The sequence below is a fragment of the Onychomys torridus genome, chromosome 3 (assembly GCF_903995425.1).
Source record: "Onychomys torridus chromosome 3, mOncTor1.1, whole genome shotgun sequence".
Classification (NCBI taxonomy): domain Eukaryota; kingdom Metazoa; phylum Chordata; class Mammalia; order Rodentia; family Cricetidae; genus Onychomys; species Onychomys torridus.
In genome coordinates, this window is record NC_050445.1 from 80806458 (window position 1) to 80829980 (window position 23523).

At 40.6% G+C, this 23523-nt stretch overlaps 1 protein-coding gene across 3 annotated transcripts in view; it reads right to left on the bottom strand.

Moving 5' to 3' along the window:
- The window catches only part of Reln (reelin), a 459087-nt gene that overhangs the window by 66754 nt on the left and 368810 nt on the right, over positions 1-23523 (bottom strand). For all 3 annotated transcript variants that reach the window (XM_036180358.1, XM_036180357.1, XM_036180359.1), the window contains 11 exons: positions 23169-23245; positions 14048-14206; positions 13665-13853; positions 12869-13142; positions 10681-10821; positions 10403-10580; positions 7081-7165; positions 6011-6193; positions 4347-4518; positions 4144-4246; positions 2079-2308 (listed from right to left, as the gene is read on the bottom strand). In XM_036180358.1, coding sequence (XP_036036251.1) covers positions 2079-2308; positions 4144-4246; positions 4347-4518; positions 6011-6193; positions 7081-7165; positions 10403-10580; positions 10681-10821; positions 12869-13142; positions 13665-13853; positions 14048-14206; positions 23169-23245 — 1791 coding nt within the window. The remainder of the gene's footprint in view (positions 1-2078; positions 2309-4143; positions 4247-4346; positions 4519-6010; positions 6194-7080; positions 7166-10402; positions 10581-10680; positions 10822-12868; positions 13143-13664; positions 13854-14047; positions 14207-23168; positions 23246-23523) is intronic.

A 23523-nucleotide genomic window follows, 5' to 3' on the forward strand; every position in this document is an offset into this window, starting at 1 on the left:
ACGTGGTCAAAAGTGTCTGTCTCACTCTGCTTCAATGGCGATAACAATATAACATGAATCTGGTAGCTTATAAATGATGACATTTATTTTTTAAATTGTTGTAGAGCTGAAGTCCAAGGCCAAGGATCTAGCTAAGGGCTTGCTTTACTGCTCACACGTGGTGTCCTCTAGCTGAGCTGTGTCTTGATGTGGTTTAAGAGGCAAAGGGGTTTTCTGGGACCTCCCTTTTGAGAGCTGTAATCCTATTTACGGCCTAATGACATCTCCTAGGACATACTTCCTAATAATACGATCTTAAGGGCTGGGATTTCACCATGTGAATTTTGGGGCAATAGTACACTCAGATCATAAGAGAGCCCACGTGGTTGATTCCCAGGCCTTCCTATGCCCAGTCTGTCCAGGAGTGCTCTCTGAACTTCTGGCCTAAGTGAGTGTTCAGATGTTCTTTTTAGGAAATTTGGAACTAAGAGTTCCAGAGAACAAGAACCATGATCTACTTGATGTTGGTGGCAAGGTAATAAAAACAAACATCACAAAATCTCTGGTGTCTTTTTAATAAATTCTTCCATGTTCTAAGGGAGAAATTACTGATTTCAGACAGATCTTTCTTTCTTTTTGCCGAGACACTGTCCCCTGACTGTCTCTTCTATGAGCAGCCCCATTATCAATGGAGCTCAGCACCACACTGGGTGATGGTCTAAACGTCTGTGAGCTCCAGAGGTTCTCCTTGCCTCTCTGACTTTCACCCCAGAGTCTAGAGGCCATTCTGTTTAGTGATGCTTGCATGTGAAGATAACACTGGGTGTTTTATAAGTATACTGCTTTCATGCTGTAACAAGTGACATGGTCAATGTCAGAAAGTATTTAAGCTCTGAACAATCAAATTATGAAAACTGCTTTAGTGAAGTGATGAGGGGTGGGGTGGATTATGCTCCAAGACAATGCTAACTTTTGAAAATGCACTTTAACTCTTTTGGAAGAGTACCAAGTATTAGTTTTGCTTATGGACAGAAGAGGTCTAATTATGCCTAGTTGCACACAAGGATTAAACATCTATTTCCATCTCAAAAGTATGATAGTAGTACTTTCTTCTTTTTGACATACACTGAAAGAATGAGTATTATTCTAAAAGAGGCATTCCCAACCTGTGGGTCATGCCCCCTTTGGGGGTGGAATGACCTTTCACAGGGGTGGCCTAAGACCACAGATATTTACACTATAACTCATAACAGTAGCAAAACTATGTAGTTTTGCTAGAAATGTCAATGTTAAGAAGTAGCAACGAAATAATTTTATGGTTGGGGTCATCACAACATGAGGAACTGTATTAAAGGGTCACAGCATTAGGAAAGTTGAGAACCACTGTTCTAAAAGACAAGAAATACATTCATAGGCTGGCTGCTTTGTTGACATCCTCTCTCTGTTCCATTCCTTATGTTAGAAGGTTTATTTCTTTTCTTTTCTTTTCTTTTTTTTTTTGGTTTATTTCTTAAAACCATCATCTTTATTTCCTCTCTATGAGAGTTGAAGTCCTTTATCTCCAAAAGCTTTTCAACAAGAGAGACAGTATCATGTTACATGAATGCTGAGAGAAGGTGGAGAAGTAAAAATGCCCAGGGAGAAAAGCGCTGATGCCTTTTAAGAGACACCAGGGATTGGTTGTGGGCTTCCACACACGCCCATAGGGATGCGTGTGAATGCACTAAATTTTTACTGTATTTATAGTGTGAGGTGAGAGCCCGTGGGGAGAGGGTCAAGATAATGAGAAAAATGTATTGTCTTGCTTCCTTTTGATTTGTTAAAGATGCATGGAAAATGGATCTCAAGGTATGTAATTCACAGCACGCTCTTCAGTCTATCCTCAAACTATGCATGAGTAGTTATACTATCTCTTTTCCTGCTTTAAATGTCTATTGACTGTTTCAAATGAGATAAAAATGATAAAAATGAAATTGTCTGTTTCAAATGAGAGCTAAAAAGAAATACAAAGTGGAACTTTCTTCCTGATGGCAGCAGGTGAATGACGACTAGAAATGTCAAACAGAAAAGAAATGTGGTGCCAAGCGTCAGACCCTCACCCGCAAAGGTGCAGCTTCCCAAAGTGCACGACCTCCCTCCTCCAGCCCTGGGTGGTCCCTGCGTAGTAGGTGCTGCTAGGGTGGTGCTCCGTGGAGCACAAAGAGCTGACATGGCTGCTGCTGTGGTAGCAGAGGGGCAGCAGCAGGTGCCAGGTGGCTCCGAAGTCCCTTGAAAACTCCAGTTTGACTGGATCAGCAGATGAGCTATCCGTGGAGCATCCAACATTGATCTTGGGAGGGAAGAAAAAGTGACACAGATTACCTCAGAGCAACAGCCCTGACAAAAAGGGACACAGATTACCTCAGAGAAACAGCCCTGACAAAAAGGGACACAGATTACCTCAGAGAAACAAGACCTGACAGCAGCCATCTTTCCTGGAGCCCCTTTAACCCCTGGGAAGTATCTTACTGAAATATGTAACTCTGGAAGATCTATTTTGAGCAAGCAATATCATATATTATCTTTAAATTACATTTTCTTCATAAGGAGCCTAGAAAGTCTCATAAAAACCGTTTTCTCTCAAGTTATAAGAAATAGAAAATGGACAAGGGAAAGGTTGATGAGTTAACTCCAAATTTTACCTTTGGCTCATTTTTAAAAAATCACCATCAAGTCAAGAAAATAATAATGAAAAGAGTGTTTCTTTCTGAACTATTAGCTTCCTTATCAGTTTACTAGGCAGTAACCTCCTATTTTCTTTCTTATGACACCCTATAAATAATTCCAAAAGTTTTGAACTTCAACACACATTCAACACAAAAACAAAACAGAATACAATCATTGCTATTTTTTGTTGACATCAGTAAAGATTTTCAAAAATGGTAAATATTCAAGATGGACAGTATTTTTGAGATAGTGTATGTGGTGAAATGACAATTACAGTTAAGAAAATCAATCTACTCACTTCTGTAGTTACGTTGTGCATGTATTCTTGTATACACATGTGCCTGGTGTGTGGTCAAGGAACCTAAAATCTGCTTTGTAATTTCCACCATGTAACATAGTATCTTAAAATCTATCTGACATGTTAAATCTGCTTTGTAATTTCCAGTATATAACACAGTACCTAAAAGTCTAACCCACATGTTGGACAATGGTACTACATTCTTCTTCAAATCTAATGGCAAACTTGTAACCTTTGATCTTTCCTTTTCCTTCCTTCCTTCCTTCCTTCCTTCCTTCCTTCCTTCCTTCCTTCCTTCCTTCCTTCCTGATAAGCCCCTTTCTGCTAAATGCATGTGACTCTTTCTGGGCCAGATCTCACCTTTCCAATGTAAATGAACACGTTCTTACTACCATGCCATTATAGTAACTGATTATTAATATGCAGTGAGTGGGCATGGAGGGAAGAACACAGAGAAGGGAGGGTGTGACCGTCCCTTTGTATTCTGACAGACAAACAACTGAGGCTTGTTGAACTTTGGACAAAAGTGCTACTTTTTCTTAGCACTTAACCCATAGATATCAGAGTAATGCCACTCACCACCTAGAACACAACAAACCTTTTATTCTGTTGATTTTACTTAAGTGTTTTAATAAGCAAATGTTTTAATTATGGATTTACTTTCTTAACAAATATAAGGAATGCATGAAATGTCAGCTACACATAATAAGTATATTTAATGCTGTAAAAATAGTGTGATACTATTTTAAATGTAAAATTCATAGTAGCATGATAACATTCTATGAGTATGCTGGTACATTATAGACTATAGTTAGATTGACCTAAGTCCTAAGAAATTCTAATATTATATAGGATCTGTGAAAAATAACAAGACCAAAATAGCATTCTTACACATTTTTATAATTTTAAAGTAATTAATTTCAACACTTATTCTAGTAGTTGGGAGGGAATCTATGTTACAAGTAACACTATTTCTGAAACAGACTTTAGTATAATAAATTGGTCTGATATTAACAGTAAGTTTTGACACACAAGCCTTTTACGGCCTTATACAAAACCAGGAAATCACAGTGGATGAAATTATCTAAGACTTCCCTCTTCTTGCTGAGGCTTTGTTCAAGATAAAATTTAAAGTATTTCTAGTAGAACAGAGTCAATACCTCAAACTGAATGATGGTGTTCTCATTTACACTTAGGTCACGGGTAGTAATGGAGTGCTCACCAACTTCATTGGAAACAAACACCATGGCTGAATCTTCCTCACTGGTTATCAAAGAACCAAAAGGAAATAGTTTAGGCAAAAATTACTCCTGATTTGGATGGCGCAATGGCTTTACTTTTAGCTTTTCAACTCAGTACTTACGGAGCTCCCTTTGAGGAATACGGACAGTAAAGACCGATGTTACCACCTGGGTAGAAAAACCAGTTGTCTTCTCTGGGCCCAAAGTCGAACGTATCCAGAAGCATCACAGGGTTGTTCAAATTATTTCCATCAACAATGAAGTCATCAACAATCCAGATTTCCTCTTTCTTACCTGAGACAGTTTTGGATAAATAAAGTTTTTCCGAAAAAGAAAATCAGATTTGCTCATTGAAAGAAAGCAAACACCAGCAGGAACTCAGCGACAACAGCTTCAGCATATGCTTTCCAGATGAAATTCATAAGCCACATGGCAGCACATTGACAGTGATCAAAGTGTGAGGAAAATAAGCTTACAACCATATTAAATGACAGAGCACAGAACTGCCGTCCTAATCTCATGGAGGGCTGGTGAGCAGTTTGCACATGCACACTACTAGTGGGCCGAGCAGCATGGGTCTGTGGCAACAGCCTGGTTCTTAAATGAAATGCTCCACCTCCGTCTCCCTTTACACCCATCATGGCCCTGATTCTAGTAGTTTGCTTTCATTTTCTTGGTTTGAAAGTAATGAATACAAAATAAATATTCATTTCGGACATAACATGATCATCTTCTGGATTTTTAAACGGGGTGTATTTCTTTTTCAGAGTTTTGTTTGATCTTTAAATAAGATTCATACATATAAAATATCAGGTAAAACATATATATTATATTTTATAACATGTACACTTTATATAATTTCATATGTATTTTATATCATCTCATACATATAAATCCACTTAGAAATCTACCATGATTTTATCTTACAACATGTTGAAATTTTATTTTATTTTTTTACTTAGTAGTTATAAAAGAAATATACAGGTTAAATTTGGGAGACAGAAGTATATTTTTCCTATCTGTTCTTGTTACTTCTGCTTAATATGGTGTAATTGTACTTATATAGGCAGTTAGACATATGTTTTGGCAAAATCTGGCCCTTTAGATTCCAATACCAATAGAATATAAGAGTTATAAGAACTATAAGAGTCAAAGTTAGAAACTGGAAAAATCTCCTGTAAACGTGAGATGCTGTTAAATGCTGTATTTGTTTGGTGTAACACTGAAGCCAGTGGCTGTGATGGGGATGTAAGACACTGCCTGCTTGGTTTAAGTTCCTCTTGTTTTTTCTTGGATTCTACAATAACCTGTTTCTCTAATGAAATGCCGTTCAGAAGAACGGTACATTACTAAAAGAATTCAACAAAAACAGTTGCTATTGGTGAGTAACTAATAGTAATGATGGATTATTAAAAAACAAAGCAAAACAAAACACTCAAATTCTGTGGCTCATACTAATCCCAGCAACTTGGAGGCTGAGGCAAGAGGATCTTGAATTCAAAACTGTTCTGAGCTATATAATGAGTTTTGGGCCAACCTGTGAGTAAACGGACGTTTCAGTCTAAACCAAATGAAGGGAAACTAAAACAAGAATTTATCAGTCAGTTACGACAAGGTTACATGAAGTTGAATTTCCAATGAGGATGGTCAAAAGGGAAGCATGTAAAGTGTGAGTGGTACACACAGCCAGTGTGCCTCTCAGGGAGTCCTTCCTCCATGTCTCAGGAACAAGAGCATTAACACATGGCTGTCAGTTTTGATCAAAATAGAATGCATGCATTTTTACCATTGCTATATGGTTGCCAGAGTCTGAATCTTGTAGCATTGGTCTGGGCACTATATGGCAAGGGAACATTAATGAAAAGTATACTGGTCGTTTGAGGGAAGTAAAACTCATCCATCAGGTGCCAGGTGATTCCTCCATTGACAGAGAACTGTAACAGGATGGAGTGAGACCTCTCTGGAGTACCTAGGGAGAAGACAACACAGGCATGAAGCATATTGTGATGAGGACAGAGTCTGCTCCAAGCTGACTCTTTGGGCATCAGTATATGAGCCTGTTTATATTTTTATATAAAGACTTTCTGCTCCAAATACTTAAGTGGCAACTGAAAATGATTGTACGCAGAGTCTGTAAATGAATATATTTTTAAAAGTACATCAAATGTAGACATCCTTTTTCTTAGATATGTGCGTGACATACAAGCACATGTGTGCCTGCACTCCCCTTCTTCCTCCCTCCCTTCCTTCCTCCCTCCCTCCCTTCCTTCCTTCCTTCCTTCCTTCCTTCCTTCCTTCCTCCCTCCCTCCCTCCCTCCCTCCCTTCCTACCTTTCTTTTTTTCTTTCTCTGTCTTATATCTAGGAGATACCAAATTAAAACTTATTCATTCTGCTGACATCACAATTTTGCAAATGTTGAAACATTTAAGTCAAAGGAATATAAACAAAAATCACTTGAAAATGTTGTATCTATAGTGACTATTTTTAAAGAAAAATACTCAATTAAATATGAAAAGTCAGAGAAACTAAGTAGTGCTTTGGGAGGATTCACATCTGTAAAATAAACCCCAAATGTTCAAATTAATAATTTTTAATTTAAAATTCTGATAGCTAGAAAGCAGTGATGGAGGGATTCAAGGCATGCTGGCAAGTTTACCAGCTAGCACAGTAACTGCATCTATATTGAACAGTTTAGGACAGTAGTTATTGCGCCCCTATAGTAAGAGGAACTTGTATAAAGATCATTTGTGAACAGGGAAGTTTAAGGGCCCTTAGCGGGGCATTCTGTGGGGGAGAGATTGAGCACAGGACAATTTTCTTGAGGGAAAATGACACATACCATGGGAATAGCTTACCTTTTGCTATGAATCTGAGAGAAAACTGGACATACATAGTATTGGTGCAATCTAGGTCTCTTGAAATAAGCATTCTTAGTCCCTCCTGAAAATAAAAGAGAAAAGAACCTTATGTCGTTTGCAGAATTACTTCTATTTTATATACTTACCATGCATTAATTGATAGTTACATGGCTAGATGTAATGGTAGTTACAGATGGTGAGCAGTAATGTTTTGTCCAGCTTCAAAGGACAAAAGGAAGAGATCTTTCCCTCTCTTACTGCCTTATTCTTAGTAGTTAAAGAACACAATCTCATTACCTCACCTCTAATGAATACTATTTGTGCCTATTACTAAAAGTGGTGCAAAATGATAGCACTGTCCACCACTGGGATTTTAAAAATAGTCTCTTTTGATCACAGCGTGTTGTGGAAGAAGCAAGGAGGAAAAAGATAAAAAAATGTGCCGGATGCTCCTGCTGGAGGCCAAGAACTAATAGCTGACTTTTGCAGGGCTCCAAGAAGTCTTAGGAACTCACTACTGCTTTGCCTGCTCTGCCAGCCCCAGGAGGTTCTCATTCAGGCTGACACAACGCCCCAGCTGGCCGAGTTAAATAAGGCAGAGCGAAGGCAGGTCCCCATGCCTAGACTGCAACCACTCATGCAGAGAAACCACACAACAAGGGAAATGATCACACTAGCTTTAGTAATTTTTCCTGCTAATTAACTATTTCTGGTTTTGAGATCAACATTTCAGGTTGTTTTGTTCATGTATATAGGGGATTGTGATGACAGCCAGTACATTTCACTATGCAAAGATCCCAAGGTCCAGACAGGTTTTTAGTTTCTCAGCTGAGCCTGCTGAGTGAAGTGACTTTTCAGTAGCCTGTGGCTGTGACAGTACCAACTGATTTCCTAATTATCAATTAACAAAGGCTAAATGTTGTATTAGTGAGGAAAAGTAAATTTTTTTTCTCTACTTCATGTTTATACAGACTACTGTCACTAATAGCTGAAATAGCAAACATATATTGAGTGCCTAAAACATGCTGTGTTTTAATAGACACTTTACTGATTAAGTATTCTTGAGAAAGATTATTCTCATGTTGCAATGAGAGAGAGAGAGAGAGAGAGAGAGAGAGAGAGAGAGAGAGAGAGAGAACATGATGTTTAGTCTATTAACTTATCTTTTGATTTGGATAGAAAGAAGAAACCATATCACATTTTGAATTTAGAATATAAGAGGTATTTGGGTAGTATAATGAAAAATGCCACCTCATTTATTCCCACCTCTTTACACACCATAATCATAAACTTCCAATATTGAAAGTCACTATGAAAGGCCATGTACCAATGATTTTTGTTTTTCTTTCATGCCTAATGATTCATGGCCTTGTCACAGTGCCTAATCAATGCCTGTCCTCAAGCCCTCTCCCTTCAGCATCTGCAAGCACAATGCTGTGAGTTCTTTTCTAGCTCAGAGTCACAAGGAAACCGGGATTGTGGACAAAGGTGGCATCCTCAGATAGCTCAGAGGTTCTGCTAATGACATCCTTTGCTGACATTAAGATACGGGATTATTACTTTCCCCCCTTGGTTATGGAATGTAAATATGAAACTGTTCCCAAGGACAAGCCTAGCCACTGCGCAAGGACCCACGTTACACTGCTTTTCTAGGAGACTGTGGGTTTGACTGGTAAGTCTAAAGGCTCCTTGCATGCTGGCAATAGTCTAGCTCAGCACTTGAGGCTGACCTTCCTTCTTCCTTCCTTCCTGTTTTTTTTTTTTTTTTTTTTCCTGAGACAGGGTTTCTTTGTGTAGCCCTGGCTGTCTTAGAAGTAGCTCTGTAGACCAGGCTGGCCTTGAACTCACAGAGATTCACCTGCCTCTGCCTCCTGAGTGCTGGGATTAAAGGTGTGCGCCACCACTGGATGACAGTGACTTTTATGTGGTGAAACTGTCAACCCTCAGTGCTGTAGATTCTGGTTCATCCTGTTTTCCCTTTCATTCTTTCACCAGCTTCAAATCCATCTTTACCAAATATGAAAAATTCTTTTGTATTCAACAAGCTGTTTTAGTAGTGGAGAGCACTCCTAAATCTATAACAAGAAAGATGATCATTTCCTTTCATGAAAGAATGCCTTTGTAGGTCAAAATGCAACCTGCTGAATGGCACACACCGCGCTGTCTACATCTTGCAGAGCTGATGGATAATACATGTGAGGCATAATGCTTGGCTGCTCTTGCATTTGGATGGCTAAAGGCAAAACAGACTATATGCCTTTCTTACTAGTAAGTCTTAAGGACTAGGTTAATTCTAGTGCTTGAAAATTTATCAGGCAGACCCCTGAAGCATGGAAAGTTGCAGGGCTTCTCTTCTTTAGTTTAGGGAGCAGGTTGGAATGGGGCAGAAGTCAGTTGGAGGTAATGGGCTCTACATCCTGAGATGGGACTAAAGATACCGGGAGTTTTACCCATGTGGACATGCTGTCTCAGTGCCTCTGGTCCATTAGCACTCTTGGGGACTTACACGTCTCTCAGGTCAATAAGTGTTTCTCTCCATTCACAGAAAACTTGAGAGGAATCTGGTTTCAGGCAAGTATGCTAACTGGCATTTATTAGCTATAATTGAAAAGTTCCAGGGTGTCTCATTTTCTCAGTGCTTGGTATGACTCATTAAGGTTGTACAGAAACCTATGCAGACTTCTGTCAAAGACTTCATTTGCACACCTAGATTAGTAAATTTCTCCTTGCTGAGAGGGACGAGATGTGGCATGCATTCACACATGCAGAGGTGCCAGATGAGCAGAGTTTCATTCTGCTGCTTAGCATTTCTCTAACTAGACATCTAGGGTGGAAGACAAAGGAACATTAACAAGGTCTGACAGTGCCAGTTAACATGACTTAATGGCCCTGTCTTCTTCTAGTCACCTGTAAGGAAGGTTAGACTGCTGGCAAGAAGATGTTCTTAAACTTAAAAAAAGAACAAAGGGAAAGATTTCATACAATCATTTAAAAGTACTATAAGATAAAAATTCAGTAATATGAAATGCTACCACCTCCTAGTAACCAAATTCTAACAATTATGCACACATGTATTCTTATGTATTCCAGCAGAAAGTTAGAAGAAGAATTTGATTTCCAAAGAGAGGAACAATGCTGTGTTCAAAGGACCACAAAAATGAGACAAGATGGAAGTAGTAAGGGAGAAAAAAAAATCCAGGGTGTGCACTAGAAGACAGCAACTTTGTATGAGAAAACAGACACTGAAGAGACACAGAATACATTTGTGTAGAGCAGTGTGGCTCAGAGATGATAGAGGAACACACAGAACTTCACTCACCCCTTTAAAAATCAGAGATGTTCCAGATTTGATGGTCTCACCATTCAGATTCCCCCTCTCTGCACCATACACCTCAGGCCAAAGGTCAGGATGCAAGTTCCCGTTGAAGTCATCTTTCAGAATGGAGGGGAGAGGAGCAACAGGAACACAATGGGGTCCTCCAAAGCCCCGGTCACACCTACCGAGGAAACGAGGGGAGCAGTGGCCTTTATTATGACTTCAACATGCCAGATTCATTGTGCCACTACAAAGAAGGAAACCACATTTTATTAACTTACACACAGCGTCCAGCATTGCAAATCCCTCGTCCTGAGCACATCCAAGGACACCCTGAGGCCAGTACAACATTATCAATAGTCCAGGAATCTGCTCCTGTGGTGTAGTTGGCCTGAATCCATCTGAACCGTGTCCTGGGAGAACTAAAAAACAAAACAAAATAAAAACAAACAAACAAAACACTGTTAGTTTGATAGGCAATTTTGAAAGCATGGAGCATTTCCCTTTTCCCATGAGGGCCCTCTTCCACAGTGCAGTTTTCTGTCCCTTGAGACACTTATTTTCATATGAAGTACTAAATGCTCTTTCCTCTTGACCCATACAGAGGAGAGCAGAATGCACGCTACCCAAACATTTCACCACTTCTCTTATAGGAAAGTCAATGTGTGACATAGAAAAGTTATCTGGAAATCTTGATTCATGTTTCTGAAATTCACAGAGAATTTCAGTCTTTGCTTTCGGGCTCCTACTGTTACTCAGCATTAGGGAAAGATCAAAGGCTCAACAAAGAAACCGGGGACTTACATTGTTTTGGCAGTGAGGACCCCATTCCACTGACCCTAATGATTTCTCAGAGTATACAGGGTCCTATCATACTTGTGTTTTCTATGTTGTTTCTTAACATGCTGTTTCTAAAGCCAAGTACTGGATACAGCTCCTTATTTTCTATCATGTTTATAGTCTGCTATTTGGAATATATTAAGCACGATGGCTAATCTTCATTGTCAACTTCACTGGATTTAAAATCAATCGCCCTGGAACACACCTCTGGGTGAATTTATGAGGGTGCATCCAGGAGGATTTAACTGAAAACAGAAACTCCACCCTGCACACAGGCAGGGCCATGGGTGGGGAAGGCCTGAGTAAGGAGAGCAGAGGCGTTCATTTCTGCTGGAAGTTGACTGTGGCTGCAGTATGAGCAGCTGCCTCACACTCCCGGTGCTGTAACCCCTGCCAGGATGGACTTTACCTTGGAACTGGGACTCAGAATAAATGCAGCCTTCCTTAAACTGCTTCTGCAGGCATCTTGGCATAGCCATGAGAAAGGTAAACACCACACTGAATCATGAGAGCACTTTCTCCAAAAGCAGAGGCAGCCCTACCACACAGGAACAGCCACTGCTAAGGAACAGGTTGGATGGAAAAAGACAAAAGACTTGGTATTTGGAATACAGAACACGTTCCACCAAAGGTTGACTCTTGGTAGTGCCATTCCAAGCACCACTGTTCTCAATACAGGTTCTCCCTCAATCAGAAGCAGTGACTAGCATGGTGGCTTTAAGATAGATGTCTATCACTACTCTGCTTAAGTTACTGTGGTTACTCATCATGTGCACTGTTAAGACCAAGCCACCTATGATCAGCGTGGCCTTCCACCATCTGCCTCTTCTTCAGTGCCAGTCTATCTGTTTCTACGGCTTGCCTCACACTTAGGTTTTGGCATCACCAGATCCTTGATTTTCCCCATCAATTCTTGCCTCCTCTAGCCTCTAAAACTGGTTCTGCTTTATAGCAGCAGGTATGATCTCCCATGTTCCTCTCTTCCTGGATACGCCCTAATCAGTCTTACTCAGAGAGCTCCTCTGGGAACCTCCCCCACACCTCTAGGCTGATTGTCTAGGATCTTGTGCAGCATCTCTGTTATCATTTTGCATGATAAACAGATGATTAGCTGTGTGTTATCTTAAATTATGTAGCTGGGTCCTAGCATCAGTTTATTCATTAGATACCAGAGTACAAAAAGTACAATTAGGTATTCAATAGATGTTGTGTCAAAAAGAGCAAATGAACTATAGGCAGGCAGTGTTTAAAGCTTTGGAAGTCCATGGAAAACTATTTCAGACCAAATATTAACACAATGCAGTGTCTTATGCTTTCTCCCATCCTTCAATTCCATGTCTTATCTGAATTGTACCAGGAAAATAGACACCTCTGTATGTATTTAACACAGAAAATTCTTAATGCAGGATACTGGATGTACAGTGAGTAACAGAGCTGAGAATCCAATGAGGAAATCATTGTGCAAAGAAGTTACCACAACTTCTGGAACTCTCTAGTTATATTTAGACACCTTATACTATGCTTCTTCCTAAGCTGTTCTGGAAGAGCACTCACTATTCCTGAGTGGAATCACCATTATCTTCAAATTAGGTGACAGAAACCTAACATGTAGTCAAATGCAAGTCTCACTTGGTGGAGAGTGGAAGGTAGACTGTGACCCGCCTCCAGTTTTGGAATCTTTCTGAGGTATAAATTGAACTTTCTGTGTAGTGCAAACAGCCAATGGTTGGAGGGACACACTCTTCGGTGACAAGATGCCAGTCCTTGCCATTGTTCAGAGAATACTGGAGCTGTATACTATGGGTGCTGCTGAAGGGCTTGCTGCAGCCCATGCTCATTTCAAACTGTAAGAAGCTTGATGGTGACACATGGAAATCCCAGGTCTCAGCATAACGAGGTTTTCCTGCCAAAGACAACAACAGCAAAGGTTTAATGGCGGCATAGAGTGAGGTTCACTTCTTCTATAATGCTTATGCTTGCTACCAAAATTTCCTACAGCAAACCCAAATAATGGTTTGTGGTTAGTGCCTCAGATTTGCATTGGCTTTTCTTCTCACACTTGCTGTATTTATAGAGTTACTACAGAATTGGAAACATGGCAGGCTGTCAATTTGAAGACCTTTACTATCTTAAGAGGGACTCACAGAGTCATAAACTCTCAATTTTGCAAACTGCAGAATGTAGGAATGTCCTCTGATAGATATTTTTCTGCTTTTAAGTCATCTTCTTCCTCATCATGTTCCACGAAAGAAAGTTCCAACAGGCACAGGTTCCGAGGCTATTCTAGAGGACATTGCATACCCTGCCCTCCATAGCAAAGGAAGTTAAGCACCTAATTTTATAACAGAAAATTCCTTTTGAGTTTTAGTTAATTTACTCCTGTAGTTAATCAAATATCCTTCTGTTATGTGGTGGCAATATTTACCTATATTTTCAGTGAATATCAGGGCAGTGTCCATAGAGAGACAGTCAATATCAACTTGGCCTCCTTGGATTCGATACCAATTGGCTTGCAAGTCTATAGAGCCATCAAATTTATCTTGGAATCCAGTTTGAGAGCTGTCATTCACTCCTATAAGGACATCATCCAAAGCCCACTGGGCTGAATGCTTCCCTGAAATCAGATAAACAGCAGCAGTTGGAGAAGGTTCATTACACAACGATATGAGTATCTTTGTGACCATGATTTTAAATCAAATTGTCTGGAACTGACAGTAAATGAACAAACATATACATTACAAGTTGGATATGGATGCTGTGTGATTAAAAAAGAAGCCACCAGCAAAGTTGGCGAGACTAGTGACTCACCGTGCTGCGGCTGCCACCACCGGAAAGCTGTGGCAGGTGTCTTTGCTTCTCGTGGCAGGTCAATGGAAATGATCTGCGGCTCCACAAATGACATGAAATCCAACTCCCTCAGCAAATGCCAGATTATCCCATTGTCATTTGAATACTGAACAACAAGCCCTGAGGTACAAGACATAAATTCAGGGACTAGAACAGCTTCTTAGAGGCAAGGAACAGCATTTTTTAAACAGCAAAACTGCAGCAACTCCAACTTGTGTCTCAGAGAAGGGATGCTCATCTATCTAACTTCCAAGGCATGAATGAATTAGAGGATTCACAGGCCCATCAATTTCCTGACAGTTCCTAATGCACTAACTCCTAGTAAATGGAGACAAGAAATATGTCAGCTCCTTTAAAGACCACTCAGATTTGTATGAGTGATGAGTGGGCTGGTTAGGGAAACAACAACCCACTCCTGATCATGTACTTAAAACTTAGCATTACAGTCTCAAGTCATCATTACATACTCAGAAGAAATGTCTTAACTTCCCTGGCAGAAGATGAGCCTTGCTGCTGGCGTGCTGGGTAGTTGGTCGGGAAGCCTGTTAGGCAGAGCAGCCCTTCAACCAGCTCTTCATATTCCAACAGACCTTGGTCAGTGAACCTGAGTGAGGCCAGACTGTTTAAAAGTACAGGAGCAAGACTCATGCTCCTCATGGCCTGGTGGGAAAGCCATCTCTGAGGTCATGCTTTCCACCAGCTGCAGCACTGGGCAGAGTGGCCCCTGCACCTCCCCTGGGCAACACAGTAGAGCTGGCCCTGGTGGTGTAGGTGTGAGTGAGCTAGCCCAGAGGACATAAGCCCCGTCCCTTGCTGCTTACTACATAGGGTGAACTAGCCAGGGCTGGAGAGCTCACTCTGATATTGAGGATGAGGGAGAGCTGGCGGGCTGACCAGACCCAGATCCAGGGCTAAGAGTTGGCTCACTCCATCATCCACCCCATCTATGATCTGCTGGAGCACATGAAGGGGCCAATCTTGCAGACCCAAAGTTGCAAGATCTCCATGACAACAAAAGGAGCCCCAGTGAGGGCCCAGTATTTGTGATACAGCAAAACCAGAGGCCTCCAACCAGACCAATGACTCATTGCAATGAACACTAACAAGTAATGATCTATGGACTAAAGGGTAAACTGTGTGACTCACTGTGTCACACTGCAGCTTCCATGCTGAGATTTTTATTTTATTTTCTTTCCTCTTCTTTTCTTTTAAATTTTATTTATTTTTATTTTGGGAGGTGGGTTACAAGGGCAGAGGGCAGATGGGAAGGGACTGGGAGATGACTGGTATTGAGATGCATGATGTGAAATCCACAAAGAATCAATAAAAAGTTAATTGGGAAAAACTGGTACTGAATAGTCATAATAATAGTTGGAGACACCAGTCTACTTCTTAAGCATTTATAGAAATTATGCTCAGTAAAGTTCTATCTGTTATCGGCCAAATTGAAACTTAACAGAGACATAATGGTCTTAACTGATGTTATGGCTCAAATGGACTTAATGGATATCTACAGAACATCCCACCCGAACAAAAAAGAATATAACTTCTTCTCAGCACCCCATGGTACGAACCTGCTCTAAAATTGACCACATACTTGGCCACAAAGCAAATCTCAACAGATACAAAACAATTGGAATAACCTCCTGTGTTCTGTCGGACCACCATGGTTTAAAGTTCAACAACAGAAAAAACTACAGAAATCCTAAAATCTCATGGAAACTGAATAATGCTCAACTGAATCACCAATGGGTTAAGGAAGAAATAAAGAAAGAAATTAAAGACTTCCTAGAGATCAATGAAAATTAATACACCACATACCCAAACTTATGGGATACTATGAGAGCAGTGCTAAGAGGGAAATTCATAGCACTGAATGCACACATAAAGAAGCTGGAGAAATCTCACGCTAGTGACTTGACAGCACACCTGAAAGCCCTTGAACAGGAAGAAGCAAAGTCTCCCAGGAGGAACAGATGCCAGGAAATTATCAAATTGAGAGCTGAAATCAATAAAATAGAAATAAAGAGAACAATACAAAGGATTAATGAAACAAAGAGTTGGTTCTTTGAGAAGATCAACAAGATAGACAAGCCCTTATCCAAACTAACCAAAATCAGAAATGAGAAGGGGGACATAACAACAGACAATGAGGAAATCCAGAGAACCATCAGGTCATACTTCAAAAACCTCTACTCTACAAAACTGGAAAATCTAAAAGAAATGGATAATTTTCTGGATAGGTACCACATACCTAAGTTAAATCAAGACCAGATAAACCATTTAAATAGTCCAATAACCCCTAAGGAAATAGAATCAGTCATTAAAAGTCTCCCAACCAAAAAAAGCCCAGGACCAGATGGTTTCACTGTAGAATTCTACCAGATCTTCAAAGATGACTTAATACCAATACTTTTTAAATTGTTCCACACAATAGAAGCAGAACGTATATTACCGAACTCCTTCTATGAGGCTACAATTACCCTGATTCCTAAACCAAACAAAGATGCAACAAAGAGAACTACAGACCGATCTCCCTCATGAACATTGATGCAAAAATACTCAATAAAATACTGGCAAACAGACTCCAAGAACACATCAAAACAATTATCCAACATGTCAAGTAGGCTTCATCCCAGGGATGCAAGGGTGGTTCAACATACGAAAGTCTGTCAATGTAATACACCATATAAACAAACTCAAAGAAAAAAACCACATGATCATCTCACTAGACGCTGAAACTGAGAAGCTTTTGTAGAGCAAAGGACACGGTCAACAAGACAAAGCGACAGCCTACAGAGTGGGAAAAGGTCTTCACCAACCCCACATCTGACAGAGGGCTAATATCCAGAATATATAAAGAACGCAAGAAATTAGACATCAAATTGCCCAACAGTCCAATTAAGAAATGGGCTATAGAACTAAACAGAGAATTCTCCACAGAGGAAGTTCAAATGGCTGAAAGACATTTAAGGAATTGCTCAACATCCCTAATTATCCGGGAAATGCAAATCAAAACAACTCTGAGATACCACCTTACACCTGTCAGAATGGCTAAGATAAAAAACCCTAAAGACAACTTATGCTGGAGAGGATGTGGAGCAAGGGGAACTCTCCTCCACTGCTGGTGGGAATGCAAGCTTGTACAGCCACTTTGGAAATCAATATGGTGCTTCCTTAGAAAATTGGGAATCCATCTCCCCCAAGACCCAGCTGTAGCACTCTTGGGCATATACCCAAGGAATGCTCAATCATACCACAAGGGCATTTGCTCAGCTATGTTCATATCAGCATTGTTTGTAATAGCCAGAACCTGGAAACAACCTAGATGTCCTTCAACTGAAGAATGGATTATAGTGATATTTTATTTGTATCGAAATGTGATTTTATTTGTATGTCAATAAAGTTGCCTTGAGGTCAGAGCAAGCCAGAGCAGAAGCTGAGCAGTAGTGGGGCACGCCTTTAATCCCAGCACTTGGGAGGCAGAGCTAGGTGGATCTCTGTGTGTTCAAGGACACAGCCAGCATGGCAGACACACGCCTTTAATCTCAATACCAACCATAGAAGACCTGGAGGTCTGTACAAACAGGCAGTGATGAGGGGGTCACGTGGCTGGGTTTACAACCAATGAGAAAACAGAACAGAAAATCTATAAAAAAGATAGGACACAGAGAGGTAGTTCTCTTGCGGAGAGGAAGAACAGCAGAAGCAGTGAAGGGTAAGGTTTTCTGCTCTTGCTCTGACCTCGTGGTTTTTAACTCTGCAATCGGTTCTGTGTTTCTTATTTAACAAGCCAGTTACATCTACAATGGATAAAGAAAATATGGCACATATACACAATGGAGTACTACTCAGTAGAGAAAAAACAATGACATCATGAGGTTTGCAGGCAAATGGACAGATCTAGAAGAAATCATCCTGAGTGAGGTAACCCAGACTCAGAAGGACAAACATGGTATGTACTCACTTATAGGAGGATACTAGATGTAAAACAAAGATGACTAGATTGCTACACAACTCCATGGAAGCTACCTAGAAAATGGGACCCTAGGAAAGACACAGGGATCACCCAATGACAGAGAAATGGATGAGATCTACATGAACAACCTGGACGACAGTGGGAGTAATGAAGGGCAAGGTTTGAGGGAAAGAAAGCTTAGGGGAGCAGGAGATCCCAGCTGGATCAAGAACAGAAAGGGAGAACGAGGAATAACAGACCATGATAAATGAAGACCACATGAGAACAGGAATAGGCAGAGTGCTGGAGAGGTCCCCAGAAATCCAAAATGATACATCCTCTATAGACTGCTGGCAATGGTGGAGAGAAAGCCTGATCTGACTGAGTCTGGTGATCAGATGGCCAAACACCCTAATAGTTGTACTGGAACTCTCATCCAATAACTGATGGAAGTGGATGCAGAGATCTTCAGCCAGGCCCCAGGTGGAGCCCAGGTGTCCAATTGAGAAAGAGGAGGGACTGTAAGAGCGTGAATTGTTGAATCCAAGATTGCAAAAAGCACAGGGACAAATAGCCAAATGAATGGAAGTACATGAATTATGAACCAAAGTTCTGTGGAGCCCCCAGCTGGATCAGGCCCTCTGGATAAGTGGGACGGACAATTGAACAGCTTGAACTGTTTGGGAGGCATCCAGGCTGTGGGACTAGGACCTGTCCTTAGTGCATGAGCTGGCTGTTTGGAACCTTGGGCTTACACAGGGACACATGCTCAGCCTGGAAGGAGGGGACTGGACCTGCCTGTACTGAATCCACCAGGTTTAAATGAATCCCCAGGGGAGTCTTGGCCCTGGAGGAGATGGGAATGGAGGGGAGGGGATGGGGGGAATGTGGGGGTGGGGGCGGGAGGGGGAGGACAGGGGAACCCATGGCTGATATGTAAAATTAAAACACAAATATAATAATAATAAAAAATCTGTTTTCAATAAAAATACACATAATTCAATATTAAAAAAGTTCTATCTGTTCTATTTTTAAATTATATATTAACTCTTAAAAATTATGAATCATTTATAGTATATATGACTTAAAATATACCTATTGATTAATGAGAACTCCTCAATCCATTGTAATATTAGATAATAAAGAGTTGATTAGCATAAAGTTTTGAGAAATATTATGATAAAAGAGAAAGCTGTTCAGTGCAAATTGGCAGTACATAAAGTTTCAGGCACTGCATCTGAAAAGTGGATGCCAGGAGCAATAATGATGAAGATGTTAAAAGCTGGAAATCTGCAGAGAATTCAGTCTCATATGTTTACAACCGAGGAATCTGTCAGGTTGAATGAGAGAGTAAAAGATACCCAGAGAACAGATCCTCTCTGTGTTCAGTTTGTTGCATACAGGGGCAGGGATGAAGAGTTAGAGGTGCCATTGATTGAGGGGACACCTGCATGTCAGGAGACCTGAGAGCCATGTAACTTCATGAAGAAAATGGATTCCAGGGTTTCCAGCCTTCATTTGAGTCAAACTGGGGCTGTCTGACCAGAGCAATACCCAGTAACTCTCAATATTTATTCAAAATCTGTCTCATTACTTCTTTAGGGTGATGTTGGATGTCCGAGAGTGTAGACTCTTCAAAACTTTCATTTTTTGTGGCTATTAATATGAATGTATGTAAGTTATACTCAATTAGATAAGTAATGGAAAAGAGCCTGAAGAGGAAAGGGAAAAGGAGAAAAGAGGTGGGAGGTAGCTGACTAGTGGCAGGTATGTTCGAAGGTGAGGTGTTAGAGATGAATCACCATGAGAATAAAAGTCTTCCTGGTCCATTCTAGTCTCTTCAAACTATAGTCCAAGACCAGTGACCTGCATCATCTGAAAATGATCTGTGATAGCTTTAAAAGTATGCTCACACATTCCTCGATGCTTCTCTCTTTAAAAGGTAGGATTTAACTCTCTTCTCTCTGAGTTCAGAAGGATTTAATAACTTGCTTCTAACAGAATGTGGTAGGAGTCAAGGTGGTTTTTGAAATTAGGCCTTTAAAGGGAGTCTGTTGTGATGGTCAGTAGTACAGTGATTGCTAAACAATAAGTGAGCTCTTCTTAGCACTACAAAAAAGAAAAATGGAAGGCTTTGGGGCTTCCTCCTTTCTCTCTTAGATCTGTTGCCCTGCAGATGATGATGTACATGTAGTAAGATATTCTAACAGTCTGTGGACAGGTCTGGATGGGGAGAAGCTGTTCTGGCCCAAACCTTTGGCTTTTCTTGAAACAGATCATCCAGCCTCCAGCAGAGTCTCCTAACCTCTGTCCCCTGTCTGTCCACGGCCTTGACTACAGCCTCCTGAGAGATCCTGACCTGGAGCCCTTCAACTGAACATTGTCCGCTTCTGCCTTCCTGCCTGGCAGGAACCGTAGGGTAACACATTTGCTGCTTTCGGCCACTTCATCTTTATGATCACTTCCTACGCAGCATACCATTCCATTGCTCCTGAATCAGGACTTGCATGTTAGCAATTCGATTTCTGAAAGATCTGAGGTGTTTATCACAACCGAGTGGCAAGGCTCAGGAGGTGTGACCTCCATGTGGTGCCTGTTTGCTGCCTTTCCTCTCATTAGCTTTTTCCAGAGTCATGTGTAACAATGAGGTCTGCAGAGACGAAGCCTCAACTCCAAAGTATGATGAGGTAGGCCTCCCAGACAAGTAGAGAGAGGAGTAATGGCAGGAGGAAAGCGGCAGCATCCAGTTTACGCCAGTTGCTAAGCCTCATTACTGTGTCATCTAACACATTGTATGCTTGAATAAGCCAAGTCATTTTAGTCATCTACTGAATGTTTAAAGCATGTAAGACATTTCTCCGTTTAAACCACAACTCCATCTGCATCCTGCCTAGTCTTACTGAAGACAGCCTAATTTAGAGTTTAATTCCAAATATGTAAATTGGTGCTTCAGCTTGAGTAGGTAAGAAATTCTCACTTTCATCACTGGAAGAGATTTGTTCAAGGATTTAGTCAGATTTACATGTTAACAACCAGTCTTCAATAAAAGGATGAGAAATGCCTATGGGATGTGAATTATATGTATAACACGATGGTTCAAGACTAGCTTAGAACAAACTGCTTGTTCAGGGGAACAAGCCCTACAGTGTGAATTACATCTATAACAAGCACAGAGTGAGCCTCGTGTCAATGGTAAGTATATGCTTCCCACAAAATCTTTTTAAATCTTATATACAAATAGGGGTACAGATATGGATTTTTCAGAAGACTCAGGCATGGAAGCTTCTGTGTATTACATCTATCCATGTCATTTGCTTGGTGAGCTGGCAGCCAGCCTGCTCTAGTAAAATCAGCAACAAAAGCATTCGATTTCCCTTGTCTTCCTCTTGCAGTCTAAGCTTCCTGATTGTTCCTTTATTGTTTGTGATCTGACTTCTTTCACTAGAGCTGCCTGTTAGGTATCCATGCATGCTAATCCATGCATGCTAATCCATGCATGCTAATCCATGCATGCTATCCCGGCTGTTTCCCTTCCTACACACGGCAGCTTCAGGATACTTTCTCTTTTTTCTGTGCCACGTGGCTGGCAACATCCAGCTCCCACCCAGCAGACCTTCGGTATTTTGAGTGCTGAACCCATGAAGAAAATGTAGCACAGTGGAGGAAACATTTGTTCCTATTTTTTAAGGGATTATATGTTACTGCAGCATAATCTAGCTCATTATGACTGATGTATCTGTCGTGACATTGTAGTGATATTACATCTGCAGGACCCACAACACTATCTGACTCCATATACATCTTTAGAAGAGATTAAGGAATGCAACATAGCCTATGGAAGTTTCTAGACTGCTTCCTCAGCAAAAGGATGATTTGAATAATTACTAGCAAAAGTATTAAGACAGTCACAGAAAACCATTTAAACCTTTAGACCGGGATGGTATGGAGATGATTAGTGCTGACGAGACTAGAGCTCTCCCCAGTCTGTCTGTTGACTAGCAGGTACTGTTTATCCAGTGCATCATATACAGCCACAGTTTGACAGAGTAACAAACTTAGATGGTAATGCTCTAAAACCCGAGATTAAAGATTTTTAATTTTTAAGATTAAAGTTGGAGGAAGATCCACTAGAGAGGCCTGTGGCTTTTGTGCTAAGAACTTGTTACATGCTGGGTTCCAGAAAGAATCTCCGTATATCCACATGGTTGCTGGAGCCATGTCAAGGGTGTTGTGTTTCTTTCAACACCTTGTAACTTGGTGCAGAAACAGTGGGAGCCTAGTGAGAATGGAGCATAGGTCAAGAGAAGGCAGGGTCACATGATGCCAAAGGCATACATCCTGGAGTTGGCCGTTCAGATCCTTGTTTGTCTACTTGCTATCCATATGACTGTGTACCAGTTCCTGGGCCACTCTGCACCTCACTCTCCACACCTGTTAAACAGTTCTAAGACAGTATCTATGGCAAATAGGTACTCAGAAAAGTCAACATTTAATGCTACCAAGAACTAGTGTACAAGGATTCTGTCCCCTCCAGAATGTCCAAGGACAGAAGTAGAATTTGATATACAATTCACTAATTCTCTATGTAAACAAGTTTAGCCCTTACACTGAATGCAAAATTCTCTCCTATTGTTTTCCTCTCTGTGGAGAGTTATAAGGAAGTAGAATTCACTAAAACAAATGTCATTTGATTCTGCCTAGACCCAGGGCAGCCATGGTTTCAGGCTTAAGGAACTCCAGGAGAAGCTGCGGGGTTCCAGTTCACACAGCAATCTTTCCATGAAGAGGAACAGAGGGCAGGATAATTTTGTAAAATCCACACCAGACTTTGGGAGGAAAAAAAGGCTAATTAGCCAAAGTTGCTATAATTTCTCTAGAAACATAGTAGCGTGGAGCTGCAGGTATAGTTTAGCAGTTAGGGACTCACTGGCTGCTCTTCCAGAGGTCCTCAGTTCAATTCGCAGACCCACATGGTGGTTCACAACTGTCTGTAACTTCAGTTCCAGGGGACCTGGCCTTCCAGGACCAGGCACACACATGTTACACAGATATACATGCATAGACACCTCTATACATAAAAGACTAAAACTAATTTACAAAAATTTAAGAAATATTTCAGCTTACCCTCATTTCTAGCCCGTGGTTTGATACACGTAATACCTGATGTTTTACTTCCAATTTGTATATAAAACTGGACAAGTCTGGGAGAAAAGACAAACAAACATACAAACTTTAGTTTACTTACAATCAAAAGGAAAAAAAACACAAAACTCTATCATTCTAAAGTTCCACTTCTAAAGTCAGAGGGACAAATTGATGGGCAGCAAGATATAGATAATGGTAAGTTAATTTGGCAACACTTAAAAAGTTTGATGATATAAACAGAGTTTATTCTGTATAATAATGTAAAGAAAATAAAACAATTGAACCCTATTTCATTGTGACAGCTGATGTAATTTCATGACAATTAAAAAAAAAA